Source organism: Serinus canaria, chromosome 1, assembly GCF_022539315.1.
Source record: "Serinus canaria isolate serCan28SL12 chromosome 1, serCan2020, whole genome shotgun sequence".
NCBI lineage: Eukaryota > Metazoa > Chordata > Aves > Passeriformes > Fringillidae > Serinus > Serinus canaria.
The window spans coordinates 114,319,632-114,340,265 of record NC_066313.1 but is presented as its reverse complement, the minus strand read 5'-3'; the positions used below and the strand labels follow the sequence as shown (position 1 = coordinate 114,340,265).

The window sequence follows — 20,634 nt, the reverse complement described above, 5'->3', positions numbered from 1 at the left end:
GCCCATGGCTGCTGCTCTCTTCTTGCAGCCCTTGCCTGGCTTTCAGCACAGTGGGGTCGGGGCACTGGTGCCAGCTGGAGATGTGTTCTTGGCCAGGTCAGTGGGGACAGACGGACACCCTGGCTCCCCCCTGCACCAGGGCCCTGCCATCATCCTCTCCTGTGGGAATTGGATCCACAGGCACAGTGGATCCACGCTGGGGACATCCTGGGACTGCCACTGCCATGGGGACACTGCTGGCAACTGGGACAGGGACAAGCAATGACAGGGACAGCTGCCCCCAAACTGCTTTAGGAGATGGGACAGCTCCATGGGCAGTGGATCACAGAATCCCAGGGTTGGAAGAGAACTTCAAGCCCATGGAGTCCAGCCCATCCCCAAGAGCCCAACTGAGCCCTGGCACCCAGTGCCACCTCCAGGCTTTGTTAAACACCCCCAGGGTTGGGCACTCCACCACCTCCAGGGCAGCCAGGCCAGAACTTTCTCCCCCTTGCTGGAAAAACCTTTTCTCTGCTCTCCAGCCTGGATTTCCCTGGGTGCAGCTCCAGGCTGTGAGCTCTGGCTGTGTCAGTGCTGCTGCAGACAGAGCCCAGCCCCAGCTGAGCACAGGCACCTTTCAGGAGCTGGCAGAGGGATGGGGGCACCCCTGAGTCTCCTTTTCTCCAGGCTGAGCACCCCCAGCTCCCCCAGGGCTCCCTCTCAGGGTTTGTGTTCCCAGCCTCTCTCCAGCCTCGCTGTCCCCTCTGGATGGGATCAGTGTCCCAAGGTCCTTCCCAAACTGGATCCTGCTCCCAGAGTGCCCCAGAGTCACCTCTGAGGTGCAGGACATGTCCTGGACAAACAAAGGGATCCGTGGGCGGCATCAGCTGGGCTGGGGGACAGCGATGGCACAGGGGCAGCAGCAGCCATCCCTGGAGATGATGGCATGGGGCAGCAGGAGCCATCCCACAGGATGATGGCACAGGGGCAGCAGCCATCCCAAGGGATGATGGCACAGGGCAGCAGGAGCCATCCCACAGGATGATGGCACAGGGGCAGCAGCCATCCCAAGGGATGATGGCACAGGGCAGCAGGAGCCATCCCACAGGATGATGGCACAGGGGCAGCAGTCGTCCCGTGCCCCGGCAGAGCCCGGTGTTCCCTCTCCAGTGCCTTGCCATGCCCATGGGCACACCCCCTGTCTCAGCACACCCTCCTGGGGGCAGCCCCCGCTGCCCGTATTTACACTGAAAGCACAAAAGCACATTTTCCAGGGCAAAATCAGCATTTCCCCAGCCCTCCCAGCCCGGCCTCTCCCAGGGCAAAGCTCCCCACAGCCTTGGGGGTCATGCAAACCCCGCAGCCCCCGGGGAGGCTCCTCCTTAGCCTGGCGCTCATTAGCGCTCATTAACACTCATTAGGGCCGGCTGCCTCCACGCGGGCATCCCGGGATCTCCAGCGGGCTCAGCACAGCCGGGCAGTTCTGAGGACACCCAGGAAGGGCTCAGCACTCCTGGACAGGGCTCAGGACACCTCTGGGGTGGTGGCACTGGCCTGTCCCTGCCCTGCCTCTGGCTCTGTCCCCAGCCCTCCTCGCAGGGAGTTTGGGCACTGATACCGTCTCCATTTTGCTGTGGGAGCAGGGCCTGAGGCTCCTGGCAGGGCTGGCAGCAGGTGAGGCCTGGCAGGGCTCAGAGGTGGTGCCATGGCTCTGGTTCCTGCCCGGGGCCCTCACGGGACCTGCAGATCCATGGAATGGTTTGGGTAGGGAGGGACCTAAATCCCACCCAGTGCCACCCCTGCCATGGCAGGGACACCTCCCACTGTGCCAGGCTGCTCCAGCCCCAGTGTCCAGCCTGGCCTTGGGCACTGCCAGGGATCCAGGGGCAGCCCCAGCTGCTCTGGGCACCCTGTGCCAGGGCCTGCCCACCCTGCCAGGGAACAATTCCTCATTGCCAATGTCCCACCCAGCCCTGCCCTCTGGCACTGGGAGCCATTCCCTGGCTCCTGTCCCTCCATCCTTGTCCCCAGTCCCTCTGCAGCTCTCCTGGAGCCCCTTCAGGCCCTGCCAGGGGCTCTGAGCTCTCCCTGGATTCTCCTCTCCAGGTGAGCACCCCCAGCTCTGCCAGCCTGGCTCCAGAGGGGCCCCTCTGGGCTCTGTCCAGCTGCTCCTGCTGTTGGTGTCCCAGGGCTGGAGGCTCTGCAGGTGCTGCTTTGGTGCTTTTGGGAGAGAACTTTCTGTAATTTCAGCTCCTTCGCTGCTACTCCTGTGCCCTGGGCCCATTCCACAGCAGAGCCTCAGATTGTTCCTGTGCCGTTGTTCCTTGGACACCTCCAGGGACGAGGACCCCACCACCTCCCTGAGCAGTGGGATCCAAAGTTTAATCACACATTTCACGCCTGGGCCTTTAATTACCCTTCACGGCAATTAAATTTAACACAGTTAATGTTTTGGCGTTTCAGGACGAGCTGTTTTGTCCCTCGGCGGGCTCTGTATTTGGCGCCCTCAGCCCCGTCGGGTCCCTCCAGCTCCTCCCCGGCGAAGGGGGGGAGCCTTGGAGCCGCCATCTTTGAAGCGGGCGGGATCCGAGGTGTTCCCCGGCGGAGCGGCGATTCCCGGGGGAAAAGCGGGGCAAATATCGGGATGAGGGCCGCGATCGGTGTCCGCCCGCGGCCACGGGCAGCGCCGGGAGCTGTGCGGGCAGGAAGGGGCCAGGCAGGGAGCCGTGCCCTCAGGCAAGATGGCGGCGGCCGCCTCAGCGGGGCGGGGCGTGTGCGGCGGGCGCGGGAAGCGGCGGGCGCGGAGACACCGAGAGGGACTGCGGGGCACTGAGGGGAACCCGCCGCCACCATGCACGTCGTGAAGCGGGGTGAGCGCTCCCTCCGCCCCGGGGGTGCCGGCGGGCCGGGGAGGGAGCGCCCCGCTGCCCTGGGGGTACCGAGTGTCTGGGATGGGGGGCTCTGTCCTACCCAGGGGGTGGGCACAGGACCCCTCGGCCTTAGGGGTCCCTCGTGGCACCTGAAGGCGAATCCCTGCCCCATTCTGGGGTTCCCTCTGCTTTGGGGGACCGTTGTGTGGCACCCAAGGTAAGCAGATGGGGATCCCCCTGTTTTGGAAGGGTCCCTCATGGCACGTGAGGGATGGGTCCCCCTCAGCTTCGGGGGTACCTTATGGCACATGGTGTGACCCCTTTGGCTTTGGGGGTCCCCCTCATGGCACTGCAGAGAGCAGAGAGGGTGCCCCCCTCTCCTCCATGGGAGGATGGGATCCCCTCAGCTCTGATGGCACCTGGTGGGAGGAGATGGGCTCCCCTCTCCTTTGGGGGAGCCCAGAGTGAGGGGTGAGACCCCTCCTGTGGTTTGGGTCCCATGGCAGGAGCTTTGGGTTGGTCTCCCTCTCTTTTGGTCCCAGGGGTGCTGGACCAGGGGAGAGGTCCCCAGGCTGAGGTGGGGTGTGACCCTCAGCTGGGTCCCCACCCTGGGAATTGGGTTGGTGCAGTTTTAGGTGGGAATTCTTGGTGTGGAGGGGGAGCCTCCCCTTTCCTTGTACCCCACCCAAGAACTCCACCCCACTCCCTGGTGATTCCCACACCGAACTCCCCCACGGGAAGGGCTGGGCAGGGGTTCTGTGCTGAACTGGTTCTTACTGGGGCTGCACTGAGGTGTTCTGTTCTGAACTCATTCTTACTGAGGCATCACTGGGGTGCTCTGTGCTGGCTGGTTCTTACTGGTGTAGCACTGGTGAGCCTGGGCAGGGCTGTTCTGGGCTGAACTGGTTCTTACTGGGCTGCTCTGTGTGCTGTGTTCTGGACTGGCTCTCACTGGGCTGCCCTGGTGTGAGGGAGCAGGATTGCTCTGTTCTGAACTGGTTCTCAGTGGGCTGCCCTGTCTGCTCTGTTCTGGACTGGTTCTCAGTGGGCTGCCCTGTCTGCTCTGTTCTGGACTGGCTCTCACTGGGCTGCTCTGTTCTGGACTGGTTCTGACTGGGCTGGCCCGTGTGTGTGTCCCAGATGGGCGCCAGGAGCGGGTCATGTTTGACAAGATCACCTCGCGCATCCAGAAGCTCTGCTACGGCCTCAACGCCGACTTCGTGGATCCCGTGAGTGCCATCCCCTGCCTGACCCCACCTCTCCTGGGCAGGAGCGGGGTGGGAACCCGGGCAGGAGTTCCCGGGGTGTCCTGGGTTGGGTTTGGGATTCCTGGGGGTCCCCTCCTGCTCAGGATGTTCAGTGGTTCCCTGAACTCTTGGCAGACGCATCCAGAATGGGTTTGTTGCAATTGTTTGTGCTCTGAGGGGTTTTGCTTCCCAGGTGCAGAGACTGTGGAGGGGGAAATCGCCTTTCCCTGCTTTCTCCTCAAACCTTGGGGAATCCGTTGAGCCCCTGGTAGTTAAAAACAAGTTTTGTTGCTCCAGTTCCCATATTTTGGATTTGGTAGGTTGCTCCCAGTGTCAGTCTGCAAAGCTGGAGCAATGCCACATAGAAGTAGCTCTGGATCCCCTCCTGGTCAAACAGCAGGATAGAATTCCCTGCCATTGCCACATCCCTGCTTGGTCTTCTGAGCTGATTTGGGGTGGGCATTGATCCCACTTATGGGGGCTTCTCCTTCCAAAGCCGGTGCCCAGGATGACTCCCCACTGGATCCACTGGTGTCTGTGAGATTTTTTTGCAGGCTTCAGACCCAGTGTAGCCATTTGGAGTCGCCACTTAAGGCTCTTCTATCTCCTAAGCTCTCATGATCCATTCTCCTTTCTGAAATTCCACCCATCAAGCAGTTGCCATTGGTTCTGTACCCAAAAGTCTTTGGGATAGATGGCAGGAGGAGGTCACTGGTGACTTGGTGACCACAGCATGAAGTGCCCTGACTTGCCTGTAGTGACTGGGAGTTGATGCTGAGGACAGAAGTGAAATTCCAAGTCCTCCTGCCGCCTTGTGCCCCTGAATTCTTATTTATTCTGCAGTCGTGTGTGACCTCTTTCCCTGGAGCTCAGCTTCTCCTTGGGGCTGCTTGTGCCAGAAGCTTCCCAGGCCAGCAGTGCCCCTCCCAAACCCTGTGCTAATGCTCCCTGCAAGGCTGTAAATCCCATGAGTTGTGCAAAAGTAGCAACAGTTCACAGAGGTTCAGTAGAGACCAATCAATCCTATTGCTTGGAAGCCATCCTTATAGAGTCCCAGCAGATTGGAATGAGCTTCCAAGGCCACCTCATCCCACCCCTGCCATGGCAGAGACACCTCCCACTGTCCCAGGTGCTCCCAGCCCCAGTGTCCAACCTGGCCTTGGGCACTGCCAGGGATCCAGGGGCAGCCCCAGCCCCTGCCCACCCTGCCAGGGAACAATTCCTCATTCCCAAGATCCCACCCAGCCCTGCCCTCTGGCACTGGGAGCCATTCCCTGGCTCCTGTCCCTGCAGGCCTTGTCCCCAGTCCGTGTCCAGGAGCATTCCCAGTCTCTGTTCCAGTTCGCTCTCCCTCCACACAGCTCATGGTGCTGTGGGCACTGGATCCATCTGACCCAGAGCTCTGGGGCTCCCTGAGCTCAGGCCTTTCCCTCCTGCAGGCACAGATCACCATGAAGGTGATCCAGGGGCTCTACAGCGGGGTCACCACGGTGGAGCTGGACACTCTGGCCGCAGAGACCGCGGCCACACTGACCACCAAGCACCCCGACTACGCCATCCTGGCCGCCCGCATCGCCGTGTCCAACCTGCACAAGGAGACCAAGAAAGTCTTCAGTGGTGGGTGAACACCTCCAGCTGCTGGGGGGAGAGACAGAGCGAGAGGTCTGGAGCACAGAAATAGGGAACTCTCTCAAAGTGGGAGCTCCTGAGGGCCCAGGCTGGCTGTAAATGCCGTGGAGATGAAACCCACGAGTTTCCCAAGGCAAATGGAATTGCCTGGCTTGTGAAAAGCAGTTGTAGAAATGGCATGGTGAAAAATGTGATGGATTGAGATCAGGTTGTACCCACCTTCCTCCCCATTTGTAACTTTTTACAACGGGGTTTTGACGGAATTTGCAGAAGGGGATTGTTCAGGTTGGCAGTGCTGAGCTGCAGAAGAGCAGCCGTGTGTTTGAGGGGCTGGAGGGGTTATTTCCAAGGCCTTTTCTGCCTTGCCCATCCCTGAGTCCCAGTGCCATGCCCTGCAGGGACAGGCCTGGACATGTCCTGCTCACATCCCTTTCCCTGCAGATGTGATGGAGGATCTCTACACCTACATCAACCCTCACAACGGGAAGCACTCCCCTATGATCTCCAAAGAGACTCTGGACATAGTTCTGGCCAACAAAGATGTAAGTACTGGGGTTCTTTTAACTTCTGAACAATTGCTCTGAATTTTGAAAACTTAAATAATTTGCTTTTCTTATTTTTTTAAGCAAACCATGTTTGTTTTAGGATAAAAAAACCAACACAGAAACCAGTGCAGGACATGAGTGGAGAGTGTAAGATGGAACATAGGAGTTTTCTTCTTCTATGGATGTTTTTGTAGTAAAATTTGTTTTCTTGGATGTTCCCACTGCCATGATCAGCACAAGTTATTAATTTGAGAAGTACCTTGTGCTGGAGCAAAGTGAGGCAGCACAGAAGGGAGAGAAAAGATTTGGGCTCAGTTTCCAGGTCTTTGTTCTGACTGGGAAGTTCCTTTTGTCCTTTGGTTCTGTGTTTTGTTTCTTGTTGTCCAATTAGATTTCAGTAAATTCAGCCAAAAACTGAGTGAAAAAAGGTTGTTGAAGCTGTGCTTTTGTTGTTTTGAGGGAAGTGCTGTTCCTGCTTCATTCCTGTGCTCTGGTGCCCCTCACACAGGGGAGCTTTGGGGCCTGGGATGCCAACAGGTGTAAATAACATTGTTACCCCTTGTAAAAGTCAATTTTGTTATTTCCTGCCAGCGCCTGAACTCTGCCATCATCTACGACAGAGACTTCTCCTACAACTACTTTGGCTTTAAGGTAAAGAGCACATTGCTCCTGGGTCTGTTGGGAAGGAGGGGAATGCTTGTGGAATCATCTGGACCGGGGCAAGGAGGGGCACAGGAGGGGCTGGAACATCAGTGGGGCTGTGAAGATGAAGGGGGCTGCACTAAGCACTGCCCAGTGGGATGAATCACGGAGTTTTCTTGCTGCTGGAATATTTTAACTGTTGGGCTGGGTTTCACAGCAGAACCCAGTCAGTGTTGTTGGATGCCGTTCCTAAAGGAACTATTCTAATCCTCTATTAGCCAAGGAAGGGATTTCTGCTTTTGCCATTGTTCAGTGGAGCAGTCCTCTCAGGGTGTCATCCCACACATTTATCCTCCCTGTGCTGCTGGAATGTCTCCCCTCAGCACCCCAGGGGCTGCTCTGTTGCCCACACACCCAGCTCAGCTGTGCTGCTGTGGTTTGGGTCTGGCTCAGGTTTAGGGCTCTGGGCACTCCAGAGAGCTCCTGTGGGTTCAGGACAGTGTGGATCCGCCTGCTCTGCTCCACACTCTCTAATCCAAAGCAGTGTTGGAATCTTCAGGTGGAATTGTGAATTCTCAGTAACTTAGCACCTAATTAAGCTAATAAAGAGAGGAGCAGCAGAGTGCAAGGGTGGGGAAGCGTGGGTAGAGGGGTGTGGAGATGGTTGAGTTTGGGGTTAACAGGGTTTTTTAAAAAATTAAAATCTGCCTGTTTGCTAAAAGCCATCCTCTCTTTTAAAGACTCTGGAACGCTCCTACTTGCTGAAAATCAACTCCAAAGGTAAGGGCTGTTCCTAGTGCTGTGCACTTCTTAAAAATTCGAGTTAACTTAAATTAAATTAAAGCTAAGTTTAGGTACTGTGCTGCCAGTGATGCAGGCCATTGGCTTGGATATCCTGGGACGCCAGAAGGGTCAGAGATTAATTATAATATCATAAAGCTGAAACATAACTGGATTCTGGGCTGCATATTTGTTTGAATTAAACTGTCAGTACAGGTGGGGGGTTTTTCCTCCTCCATGAGAGCAGCTGAGCATTGGAGCAGATTGTTCCTTGAGTTTTTCAAAGCCTGATGGGATGCAGTCCTGAATAAACAGGCCTGGTGCTCTCTGAGCAGGAGTTGGGCTGGAGAACTCAAGTTCCTTCCAAGGCCAATCACTCTGTGATTCCATGAAAACTCTGGCTCTGAGGTGTTCCACTCCAGCGTTTGGAGCTTGCTGCTGTGACCCTGTGACTGTCACATGGAGTCTTCTTCCTCCCTGGCCTTCTGGGTTTGCTTGGTGGCTGAGGGGCTGGGCATGCCCCAGCCATGTGCCTTGGCATCCCAAAATCCCTGTGCCCTGGGCACATTCCAGTGTGGACAGCAGGAGAGGGATTGGGATTGTGCCCCCTGAGGTGAGAGCCCACCTGCAGAGCTGCCCCAGCCCAGGGAGGAGCTGGAGCTGCTGCAGAGAGCCCAGAGGAGGCTCCAGGATGGGCAGAGGGCTGGAGCAGCTCTGCTGGGAGGAAAGGCTGGCACAGCTGGCATTGCTCACCTGCACAGGGGAAGCTTTGGGCTGAGCTCAGGGTGGCCTTGCAGGGCCTGGAGGAGCCCCAGGAAAGCTGGAGAGAGACAATTCCCAGGGGATACAGGGACAGCACCCAGGGAATGGCTCCCAGTGCCAGAGGGCAGGACTGGATGGGATCTTGGCAATGAGGAATTGTTCCCTGGCAGGGTGGGCAGGGGCTGGGCTGGAATTCCCAGAGTAGCTGGGGCTGCCCCTGGATCCCTGGCAGTGCCCAGGCCAGGCTGGACACTGGGGCTGGAGCAGCCTGGGACAGTGGGAGGTGTCCCTGCCATGGCAGGGGTGGCACTGGGTGGGCTCTGAGGTCCCTCCCAAGGCAGCCCACAGGATTCCTGTCTCTGTGTCCCTGCAGTGGCTGAGCGTCCCCAGCACATGCTGATGAGGGTGGCCGTGGGCATCCACAAGGCTGACATCGAGGCCGCCATCGAGACCTACAACCTGCTCTCGGAGCGCTGGTTCACCCACGCCTCGCCAACGCTCTTCAACGCCGGCACCAACCGCCCCCAGCTCTCCAGGTGCTCTGCCTCTCCCCCTGCACCCTGCCACAGGGAAGGCCTTGGGGATCACATCTGCTCAAGCGAGACGCTTGCACAGCCTCTGAAATGAGCAGCTGAGTTTCTGCATGTGTTTTGTGATGTTTTGAGGAACTGCTGTCAAGTTTTGGCTGTCTTTGGGGAAAAATGCCCAGGTTTCTGTCAGCTCTAGAGATACTGGAAACCTTTGCATGGCTGTGTTGTATTGGAAAGTTCCGGATGTGTGTAGTCTGCTGCAGGTTACCAAATGAATCCTGGTAATTGTTTTTGAAAAGCAGCAAGCATAACTGATAGGTTTTTGATATCCTATATATCTGGAAAAGGTTTCTATTTTATAAAGGTTTGTTCAATTTTTTGGGAAAAGGTTCTTCCCCCAGAGGGTCCTGGGCACTGCCCAGACTCCCCAGGGAATGGGCACGGCCCCGAGTCTGCCAGGGATGCCCAGGGTGGGATTGTGCAGGACCATAAATTGGACTCTGATCCTTGTGGGTCCCTTCCAGCTCAGGGTATTCCACAATTCTGTGATTAAAAATGTTTGGTAGCTGAGGTATCAGCAGTACAAGTACTGCTCACGATGTTTTCTGTTTTGTCCTTTATTCCACACTTGTGGGATTGCTTTGTGGAGCATGCTAAAGGTCCCATGTTTGCCCTGGGTTTTGCAGCCTGATGAAACACTTATGACTTTTCCTTCCCATCTTTGTCTGCTGAAACCATTTGTTTCCTTCAGCTGCTTCCTGCTGTGCATGAAGGACGACAGCATCGAAGGCATCTACGACACCCTGAAGCAGTGTGCCCTCATCTCCAAGTCTGCTGGGGGCATTGGCCTCGCCGTGAGCTGCATCCGTGCCACGGGCAGCTACATTGCTGGGGTGAGTGCCTGTCCTGCTCTGAGTCACCCCAGGACAGGGACAGCACAGGGACACTGCTGCTGCTCCCAGGAAATGCCAAACCAGTGCTGCTTCTCTCTCAGCTCACACAGCACTGAGCCTCCCTCAGTAGGCTCTTGGCCAAAGGCAGGAAGGTTGGTTTTCCTTGGTGTTTTGGCTTCCTCATAGAAACCCTTCTAGAAAGAGGATCTTATTCCAGTGTTTGGTCAGACAGTTCCCATGTTTGTCTGTTAGCAGCCTAGGAATAAGCCCAGAGACTTGTGCACTAGCCCTTTGCCTTTCTGTGTCTCTAACTGCCCCAGACCTTCGGTGGATGTGTGTTTGGGGTTTCTTGTCACAGCATGTGTAAACCCTGCAAGCCTTCAGGTGACAATAATGTAGGGGAAAGAAATTAGGAAGAACATTTTCTTAACTCTGGGACATGTAGCTGATATATACATTTTTGTTATAAAAAGTGTGAGGAAGGGACTAGAAACAGTTGGTGGTGATCAGTGTAAGAGCTCTGCAGCCTGAGGAAAGACCCACAGGAGTTGCATGGCAGCCCCTGCAGGGAGTTGCTTTTGCTGATGGTTTTCCTGTGCCTCTGCAGACAAACGGGAATTCCAACGGCCTCGTTCCCATGCTGAGGGTCTACAACAACACCGCCCGCTACGTGGATCAAGGTGGAAACAAGGTACCTTAAATGAGATCCAGAAGGGAGCCTTGGTAATGGGAGAGCTTCCACACTGCAAGGGCTGTCCCGTGGACATCAGGGAGCTGATGGAGTGGTTGTGGGTGTCACATAATCATAGAAGGGCATTTTTCCCCTTGTCTTGGTATCTGGTGCTGCCCCCCAGTTCCCAGCTGGTTTGGGGTGTTGTGGGCACTCAGGAGCAGGGCAGGAAGTTTCTTTCCAAGGACCATTTGTTCTGACTCAGATTGTATTCTGTGTCCTAGAGACCTGGGGCTTTTGCCATCTACCTGGAGCCGTGGCACTTGGACATCTTTGAGTTCCTGGACTTGAAGAAGAACACAGGTAAAGAAGAGCAGCGAGCCAGGGACCTGTTCTTTGCTCTCTGGATTCCTGATCTTTTCATGAAGCGAGTGGAAACCAACCAGGTGAGAACTTGGCTGGTGCAGAAAAGGCCTGGTAGTGGAGGAGCAGGTGAGCAGCCCTGGAAGGAGCTCAGCAAGGGCTGCAGAGCTGCTTTGCTCCTTGTTCCTTCCAGAACCTTCCTGGGAGAGCTGCTGCACCTTGTTTGAGAACTTGGCTGTGCAGGTGGAGAATGGAGCTGGGCAACTGCTTCTCCGTGTTTTGCTTCAGGGCTGAATCTCACAGCCCATGACTTGTTCTTGGACTGCTGGGCTATTTTGACTCTGGGGTTTCAAACCTTAAGGCATCAACATTTTCTCAGTAAATTGTTCCTATGCCTGCTTGTATTTCACAGAATCCCAGACTGGTTTGGCTTGGGAGGGACCTTAAAACTCATCCAGTACCACCCTCTGCTATGGGCAGGGACATCTTCCACTGTCCCAGATTGCTCCAAACCCCATCCAGCCTGGCCTTGGACACTTCCATGGATATGGGGTAGCCATAGCTTTAATTAACAGAGTGCCTAAAGATTTCCTCTGAATATGTTTCCCCTGTACAGGACTGGTCCTTAATGTGCCCAAATGAGTGTCCTGGCCTGGATGATGTCTGGGGAGAGGAATTTGAGAAGCTCTATGAGAGGTAAGAAGAGGGAGCAGACCTGTAAGTGGTGCCATTTCAGCCTGTTAGGGGAACAGTGTCCCTGTTAGAGGGACATCCTGGAGCAATCCCCATTCAGGGCACTCCATAGCTTTGTGTGCCTGCTGAGGTGAAAGACTGGTTCCCCTTAAACAAGGGCAGTGCTGCTGTCCTGCTGTGAGGGCTCCCTGTGCAGAGCTCAGCAGGGAGGAGGGCCTTGGCTGCCCCAGGCCCTGAGGAGTTCAGAGGCCTCTGCCTGGTGTTTGGGGCTCGGGGGCTGACAGGGCTCCCTGTGTGCTGCAGCTACGAGCGGCAGGGCCGCGTGCGCAGGGTGGTGAAGGCCCAGCAGCTCTGGTACGCCATCATCGAGTCCCAGACCGAGACTGGCACCCCCTACATGCTCTACAAGGACTCTTGCAACAGGAAGAGCAACCAGCAGAACCTGGGCACCATCAAATGCAGCAACCTGTGCACTGAGATTGTGGAGTACACCAGCAAGGACGAGGTGGGTGCAGAGCGGGAGCTCAGAGTGCTGGGCAGCCTGGGAGTGCTCCTGGGGCAGCTCCCTGCCAGCCTGGGAGTGCTCCTGGGGCAGCTCCCTGCCAGCCTGGGAGTGCTCCTGGGGCAGCTCTCTGGGATATGTCTAACTGTTGCTTGGAAGGGGAGCAGGCAGCTGAGAAACTCCTGACCTGAGTACTCACAGCCCTTCCACTGACTGTGGGTTCCATTCCCACTCACTCCTGTGGAGGATTTGGGATGACACGAGACACCCTTCAAAGGGAAAGTGACAAGGAACAAATCAGGCTTGAAAATTCCTTCCAACCCAGACCCTTCTGGGATTCTCTGTAAGGGTGGTTTCCAGGCAGTAGGAATGACCAGGGCAGGATTTTTCTGGTCATACCAATTTCTGCTGAACATTCCTGAATTGTTGTTACCTTTGGCACAAATTCTGACATGCCAGAGGACCAAGGGGTGCACTTTCCCAGCCTGGCAGGTTCCCTGGCGGGTTGTTCCCATGGGTTTGGGGCAGAGCTGTGTGTTCTGGGCCTGTTCCCAATGATCCCCTGTCTCTGCCCACAGGTGGCCGTGTGTAACCTGGCCTCCATCGCCCTGAACATGTACGTGACCCCCGAGCATACCTATGACTTCAAGAAGCTGGCTGAGGTCACCAAGGTCATCGTCAGAAACCTCAACAAAATCATTGATATCAACTACTACCCTGTGCCAGAGGTGAGTAGGGCTGAATCCTGCCCAGAGCAATCCCAGGGCAGTCTGGGACACTAGGAATCACAGAGGAGCTCCATAGACCTGCTGGGAGCTCTGTGAACCACCAGTTCCCAAGTGGGACCTGTCAGTGCCTACCTGAGCCTCAGCCCAGAGCAGTTCTGTGGTGAAGCAGTTGTAGGAAAGCTTCCCACTGTTCTGCCACTGGAATTTTTTCATGTGTGAGGATTTCTGTGAAGCACAGACCAGCACTAGGAGCAGAGGGAAGTGGAACAGTGAGAAGGATCCTGGAAAGGTCCTCAGAAAGTGTAACTCATTTTGGCTGGTTTTACAACTCCCTGACAGGAGGGGGCAGCCAGGTGGGGGTCAGGCTCTGCTCACAGAAAGCCAGGAAAAGGACACGAGCAAATGGCCTTGACTTGAGCCAGGGGAGGTTTAAGTTGGACATTAGGAAAAATGCCTTAATAGAAAAGGCTGTCCAGCCCTAGAATGCCCAGGGCAGTGGTGAAGTCCTCATCCCTGGAGGGGATTTAATATCCATTTGGATGTGGCACTTGGGGACATGGTCAGTGGTGGCCTTGGCTCTGCTGAGGAACAGTTGCACTGGGTAGGCTCTGAGGGATTTTCCAACCTCAATGATTCTGTGATTCTGCTCTATTAAATGTCTTCATTTATCAGAATGTGCTGAGTGTTCTCTTCTAAATTCTGCCTCCCCTTGCTGGGTTAAGCAGTCACAGTCTGTGCTAAGGTCTGACAAACTCAGTCTGGCCTCAGCAAGCAGTGGCAGGACATAAAGAGTGCTGATGCACTCATGGCATGCTGCAGGAGGAGGTTTTGCTCCCTGGGGCCCTTCCCAGCTGTGCTGTGGGTGGCGTGTGCTGTGCTGGAGGTGATGTGTGTGTGCTGGAGGTGATGTGTCCATGCTGTGACGTGTCCCATGCTGGAGGTGACGTGTCCGTGCCGTCCCGCAGGCCGAGCGCTCCAACCGGCGGCACCGGCCCATTGGCATCGGCGTGCAGGGCCTGGCTGACGCCTTCATCCTGATGAGGTTCCCCTTCGAGAGCGCCGAGGCGCAGCGCCTCAACCAGCACATCTTCGAGACCATCTACTACGGGGCCCTGGAGGCCAGCTGTGAGCTGGCCAAGGAGCAGGGCCCCTACGACACCTACCAGGGCTCGCCGGTCAGCAAGGGGGTGAGTGCCAGCAATGGCACAGGGAGAAGCTCTCAGAAGCTGATCCTGTGCCTGGGCTGCTGCAGAGACCTGGTGAATGGCAAGTGGGATCTGAGTCAGCAGTGCCCTGGAGCCAGGAGGGACATCCCTGTCCAGGGGACACCATCACTGCCCGGAGGGAAGGAATTGTCCCACTCTGCTCTGGGCTGGGGCAGCCTCACCTCCAGTGCTGGGACAGGTCTGGGTGTCTCAGTATCAGACAGATCCAAGAGAGAGTCCAGAGGAGGGACAGGAGGCTGGGGAAGGCTCTGGAGGGGCCCCCGAGGTGCCTTGGTCAGCTCAGCCTGGAGCAGCCTGAGCTCAGAGCTCCCCGGGGCTGCAGCTCCTCCCGAGGGGCAGCGCAGGGACAGCTCCCAGCTCTGCTCTGGGACAGGGACAGCACCAGGGAGCGCCTGGGGCTGGGCCAGGGCACCTCAGGCTGCAGGGCAGGGCAAGGCTCTTCCCCAGAGGGTGCTGGCACTGCCCAGGCTGCCCAGGGAATGGGCACGGCCCCGAGGCTGCCAGAGCTCCAGGAGCCTTTGGCCAGCGCTGCCAGGGATGCCCAGGCTGGGCTTGGTGGGGTCTGGGCAGGGCAGGGGTGGCACTGGGGGATCCTGTGGGTCCCTTCCAGCTCAGGATATTCTGTGATTCTCTGATTGAAAAGACGAGCAGACTCAGCCTGTGCTGGCTGTGCCCTGGAGCAGTCACAAGATGGAGTGTTTGTTAGGTCATACCAGAGCTTCACTGAGATCTAAGGGGAGAAAATAATAAGGAGGAATAACAGGTCCATTTCCAAGGGGGTTTATAAAACATGGAGAAAAGACTGCCCTCTCTAATTTGGACCAAACTGTGTTCCTCAGATCCTTCAGTATGACATGTGGAATGTCACCCCCTCTGACCTTTGGGACTGGAAGGCTTTGAAGGAGAAGATTGCCAAGTGAGTAACCCTGCACAGTTTGTAGTAGATGTCAGATAAAACCCAGACTGGGTTGGGGGGGAGGGACCTCAAAACCCACCCAGTGCCACCCCTCCCATGGCAGGGACACCTTCCACTGTGCCAGGCTGCTCCAGCCCCATCCTGCCTGGCTTTGTATATGGATTTGATATGTTCTGTCTACTTAGAGCTAAGGCAGGGTCCAGGTGTGAAAACAGTCCCATGTGTTCCCCCCACTCAGCAGATCTTTCCTTTGAGCTGTTTTTTGGGTGGCTTTCTTTTCTTTTTGTCCTCCCAAGGCTGGGGAGGCCACCCTCACCACTCTGCTTTAGCTGAGCTCTAATTCCATTTTGCATGCATCCAGCAGGAGGATTTGTGTTCCCATTAAAAAAACGTAGTGAGGAGTGAGCCATGAGCTGGCCCTGGGGCTCTTCCCCGCTGCCAGGGAAAAGCTGAGCCTTGAACATCCTGAAGATTCAGCTATCACTGAAGTTTGAAGTGCCTGCCATGGACTAATTCTGGCTGTTTGGCTCTAATTTTTAAATGTGGTAAATCTGTCCCCTGTCCAGTGTGTGGAGAGGTTTCAGCTTCTTCATGGGCTGCTGGTTCACTTCTGCCTCAGGGCTGTGGATGGTGCAGTGCCTGGCAGATTGCCTTCCCTACTCCCCACCCATGACTGAATCATTTGGGAAAGCCTCTGGTGAGGGATGAGAACAGCAAAGCCCCTAATTCCACTTGCACTTGACCCCCAGTGCCAGTTCAGTGGTGCTTCTCTTTTCCCTGTGGGCGATGTGAGGCTTTGCAGGTTACCCAAGGTTTATTTCCCTGCTGTTCCTGGCTCTTTCCTGCCGTGTCCCTTGGCTGCAGCTCCCTAACCTTGCCTGTTGTCCCCAGATATGGTGTCAGGAACAGCCTCCTCATTTCCCCCATGCCCACGGCCTCCACTGCCCAGATCCTGGGCAACAATGAGTCCATCGAGCCCTACACCAGCAACATCTACACACGCAGGGTCCTCTCGGGGGAGTTCCAGGTGAGCTCTGGGGAGCAGCTTTGCTCTTGCCTGAAGTTTTATGACTGAGGGAGACAGGGGGAGGCCTCACACCGGGGGGCTCAGCTCAGCCTGATGTTTGTGCCCAAGCACCAAGGGGACCTGGAGCGCTGGGTGCTACGAGTCCAGCTCTGTGTGTTCCACAGTCACCAGGGAATAGGTGAAATTATAAACAAGTGCTGCTTTTTTTTGTCTGGGAAAAGCCTTTGTGGGGCCTCAAGGTGGGCTGCAGGAATAACTGCTGAGGGGGGTGGTGATGTCATGGAGGGGACATGGGAAGAGTAGCTGAGACCACGGTCCTGAGAATGAGCTGTGAAGCACTCAAGGATCTGAAGGGGCCAAGGAAGAGCCCCACAGGCTCAGAGCGGTCTGTCAGTCAGGAAAGGGAGTGAAACAACTTGGGCTGGAGGCTGGAGTTAGCAAAGCCCCCTGTGGAGACAAGGGCAGGGCTGTCCCTGTTTGGGAGGTGTGTCCATCCCCTCTGGTGTGTCTCAGTGCTCTCCATTCCTCCTGGCTGCAGGATCACCCCAGACAGGAGTGGGGAGGTGGAACAGGAGGCTCATTGCCCTGCCTCCCTGTGTAGGGCTGGGGGACAGGGACCCCAGTCCCAGCAGGAAAAGGGGGCTGTGTTTCCTTCCCAATACTCAGCCTGTCCCGCTTCTGTTCTTTCCCGTCCTGACATCAGTCTTGGATGTTTACACCCTTCTTTAGGAGCTCAGGTTGTGGCCAGTGCCCTGTAACAGTGACATCTCTCATTTTCCCCTCTTTTGGAGTTCCTCACGCAGGGCAGTTCCATGCAGCCCCCTTCTCATTTGCCATGTGCAGCAGAATCCCACAATGGTTTGGAGGGGCCTTAGAGATCAAGTAGTTCCAGCCTTGCCATGGTAGGGACACCTTCCACTACCCCAGGCTGCTCCCAGCCTGTCCAGCCTGGCCTGGAACACTTCCAGGGAGTGAGGGTCTGTCAGGAATGTGCAGGACCTTGTTCAGCCATTTAAAAACCTTTGGCCTCTGCCCTGCCAGGTTGTGAATCCCCACTTGCTGAAGGATCTCACGGAGAGGGGCCTGTGGAACGAGGAGATGAAGAACCAGATCATCGCCCACAACGGCTCCATTCAGGTACAGGGGCAGCAGGACAGGCATTCCTGCAGGCACCTCCTGCTCCTTCTGGATTCCCACTCAGCAGGAAGATGACAAAGGGCTGGTTTCATAGCAGGGAATATCATGGAATGTCCTGAGCTGAAGGGACCCCAGGGATCCCCCAGTGCCACCCCTGCCCTGGCCAGACCCCACCAAGCCCAGCCTGGGCATCCCTGGCAGCGCTGGCCAAAGGCTCCTGGAGCTCTGGCAGCCTCGGGGCCGTGCCCATTCCCTGGGCAGCCTGGGCAGTGCCAGCACCCTCTGGGGAAGAGCCTTGCCCTGCCCTGCAGCCTGTCCACATGTAACTGCTGAGGGGGAGCTGAGGGTGTTTGCAGGTGTGCTTGGTGCTCACAGACACAGGATGTCCAGAGGAGGCCACCAAGTTATCAGAGGGATGGAGCACCTCTCCTGCAAGGAAAGGCTGAGAGAACTGGGATACTCCAGCCTGGAGAAGGCTCCAGGGTCACCTAACTGTGACCTTCCAGAGCCTAAAGGAGCCAACAGCAAACATGGAGAAAGACAGTTTACAAGGCCTGGAAGGACAGGAGCCAGGGAATGGCTCCCAGTGCCAGAGGGCAGGGCTGGGTGGGACATTGGGAATGAGGAATTGTTCCCTGGCAGGGTGGGCAGGCCCTGGATCCCTGGCAGTGCCCAGGGCCAGGCTGGACACTGGGGCTGGAGCAGCCTGGCACAGTGGGAGGTGTCCCTGCCATGGCAGGGGGGGCACTGGGTGGGCTGTGGGGACCCTCCAGACCCAAACCATTCTGGGATTCTGTGTTTGGACTCAGGGATAGAGCACAGCTGTACAGGCCTCAGTTCCAGTCAGGATTGCTGGAGCCCCAGCAGTCACTGAAGAATTCCATGTTATAAATAGGGATATCTGAGCAGTCAGTGCTTTCCACCCTGCAAAACTCCTCCTGTTCTTCCAGAACATCCCTGAGATTCCCGATGACCTGAAGCAGCTCTACAAAACTGTGTGGGAGATCTCCCAAAAAACCATCCTGAAGATGGCTGCAGACAGAGGGGCCTTCATCGACCAGAGCCAGTCCCTGAACATCCACATTGCTGAGCCCAACTATGGGAAGCTCACCAGCATGCACTTCTATGGCTGGAAACAGGTACAGCTGGGCTCCTTCCCCAAAACAGGGGTTGCTGGGGCTTCTTCCCCAAAACAGGGCATCAGCTGGGATTACTGGGGCTCCTTCCTCACAAACAGGGATTCTTGGGGCTCCTTCCCCAAAACAGGGCATCAGCTGGGGCAGGAGCTCTTTCCCCACAAACATCATTTGGGACTGGGGGCTTGTTCCCAAAAAACCTGGGGCTGGGGGGGCCTTGTAGCCAACAATAGGCCCCGGTGAGTTTGGCACACAGGGACTGGTAAGTTCAGGCACAGCAAGCTGGTCTCAGTGATTCTGAGAAGGGCAAATGGCTGTTTCCTTCCAAGAATCCTGTTTTCCCTTGGAGTGTCCCCAGAGCTGGGGCGCTGTCCTGGAGTGTCCCCAGAGCCGGGGCGCTGCCCTGGAATGTCCCCAGAGCTGGGGTGCTGCCCTGGAGTGTCCCCTGAGCCGGGGCGCTGCCCTGGAATGTCCCCAGAGCCTGGGCACTGCCCCGGAGTGTCCCTAGAGCTGGGACACTGCCCCGGAGTGTCCCCGGGCTGGGGCGCTGCCCTGGAGTGTCCCCAGAGCCTGGGCGCTGCCCCGGAGTGTCCCCAGAGCTGGGGCGCTGCCCTGGAGTGTCCCCTGAGCCGGGGCGCTGCCCTGGAGTGTCCCCTGAGCCGGGGCGCTGCCCTGGAGTGTCCCCAGGGCCTGGGCGCTGCCCTGGAGTGTCCCCAGAGCTGGGTGCTGCCCTGGAGTGTCCCCAGAGCTGGGGCGCTGCCCTGGAGTGTCCCTAGAGCTGGGACACTGCCCTGGAGTGTCCCCAGAGCTGGGGGTGCCTGCCCGGAGTGTCCCCAGAGCTGGGGGTGCCTGCCCCGGAGTGTCCCCAGAGCTGGGGGTGCTGCCCTGGAGTGTCCCCAGAGCTGGGGCGCTGCCCTGCTGCTGCCAGCCCTGAGCTCCCGGTGTCCCCAGGGCCTGAAGACTGGCATGTACTACCTGCGGACGAAGCCAGCTGCCAACCCCATCCAGTTCACCCTGAACAAGGAGAAGCTGCGGGAGCGGGAGAAGGCGTCCAGGGAGGAGGAGGAGAAGGAGAGGAACAAGGCAGCCATGGTGTGCTCCCTGGAGAACAGGGAGGAGTGCCTGATGTGTGGCTCCTAAGGGATCACCCACGGCTCCGGCACCGCCGCTGCCCCTGCTGGGACAGGAGCATCTGGAAGAACGTGAGGATGCTGGGGCTGGGGCTGGGGGGTGCTGTAGCTTCCCCATCCACAGGGATGGGGTGAGCATAGCTTTAGTAGCTGGGCTTCCCAGGGATTCCAGTACTCTGGCGTGGCCTTCCATGGAGCCCTGCAGGTGGGACTGGGGACAGGGAGGTGCTGGTGCCACTCACAGGCCTGTTCTGAGCGCTCCAGAGTGTGCCTTGCAGTCACCAAAGACTGCTCCTCGTGTGCCGGAGGGAGCAGCACACCTGGCTGGTCCCTTTTCCTTGGCTGGGAGCCCCCCAGGGTAGGTGTGTTCAGTGTCTGCCAGGGCACAGGGCAGCCGTGTCCTGCTGACACACCTGCAGTGTCCCCACCCTGCCAGATCCTCCTCATCCCACTGCTGCTCGCTCTCCTTGTCCCTCCTCTGGCCTTTCCAGAGCACCTTTGGAAGGAGCAGATGGGTGGAAGGGGTGGTGCTTCCTGGGCTGTCTCCCTCAGCTGGCCAGGACAGCCTGGCACTGGCTGAGTGTGCTCCAGTGGGGCCAGGAAGGGCAGAGCTGCTGCCCTGCATTTGATTCTGCATTAAATTCGCTAATTTGGTCTAATTGCTCAGGCAGTTTCCTGGCAGGGGGGCCAGTGCTGTCCTTGGCCACAGGTCAGGTGCCATTTTGTGAGGGCCACATGCCACTGGTGAAGGTCACCTGCCATCTCTTTTCAGGGAGCTCCATTCCTCCAGCCCATGTAGTTCTTAGATTTTTTTAACCTCTTATCGATTTACTGCTCCTGTACTCGCTCCCTGCTTGAACTCAGTGGGCCTTCAGGCAGTTCTGCAGTATTTATTGAACTCGTGAACCTCACCCCACCAGAATCCCAGCTCAATAAAAGGCGGAATGTCGAAGGAATGGCTGGTGCTGTTGGGAACGCTCCTGGTGGTGATGGACACCGAGCATCTGTGCCCGCAGGTTCGTGCTGCTGCTCCTGGGCTGCTTTCCACAGGGTCACAGAGCCAGTGTCCCTCTGTCCCTCTGCACGGCTCCTGGCAGGAGGGGACAGCTGGGAGCTGGGCTCTGCTCACAGGGAGGACGGGAGCAGAGGGAACGGCCCCAGGCTGGGCCTGCTTCTGTCCCAGCACTCGAACCCCGGTGCCGGTTCTGTCCCAGCACTCGAACCCCGCT

The 20,634-nt window shown here is 57.1% G+C and overlaps 1 protein-coding gene across 1 annotated transcript; it reads left to right on the top strand.

The window, feature by feature from the left end:
- The first annotated feature begins 2,747 nt into the window (after positions 1–2,747).
- RRM1 (ribonucleotide reductase catalytic subunit M1) lies at positions 2,748–20,357 on the top strand. Its single transcript, XM_050971617.1, has 19 exons — positions 2,748–2,849; positions 3,990–4,078; positions 5,536–5,713; positions 6,167–6,267; positions 6,862–6,921; positions 7,653–7,692; positions 8,828–8,990; positions 9,736–9,877; positions 10,485–10,568; positions 10,832–10,993; positions 11,527–11,606; positions 11,907–12,108; positions 12,684–12,833; positions 13,799–14,020; positions 14,899–14,975; positions 15,867–16,002; positions 17,044–17,139; positions 18,090–18,278; positions 19,227–20,357. The coding sequence occupies exons 1-19, from the start codon at positions 2,831–2,833 to the stop codon at positions 19,413–19,415; spliced, it is 2,379 nt and encodes a 792-aa protein (XP_050827574.1). The 5' UTR covers positions 2,748–2,830; the 3' UTR covers positions 19,416–20,357.
- The last annotated feature ends 277 nt before the right edge of the window (positions 20,358–20,634 follow it).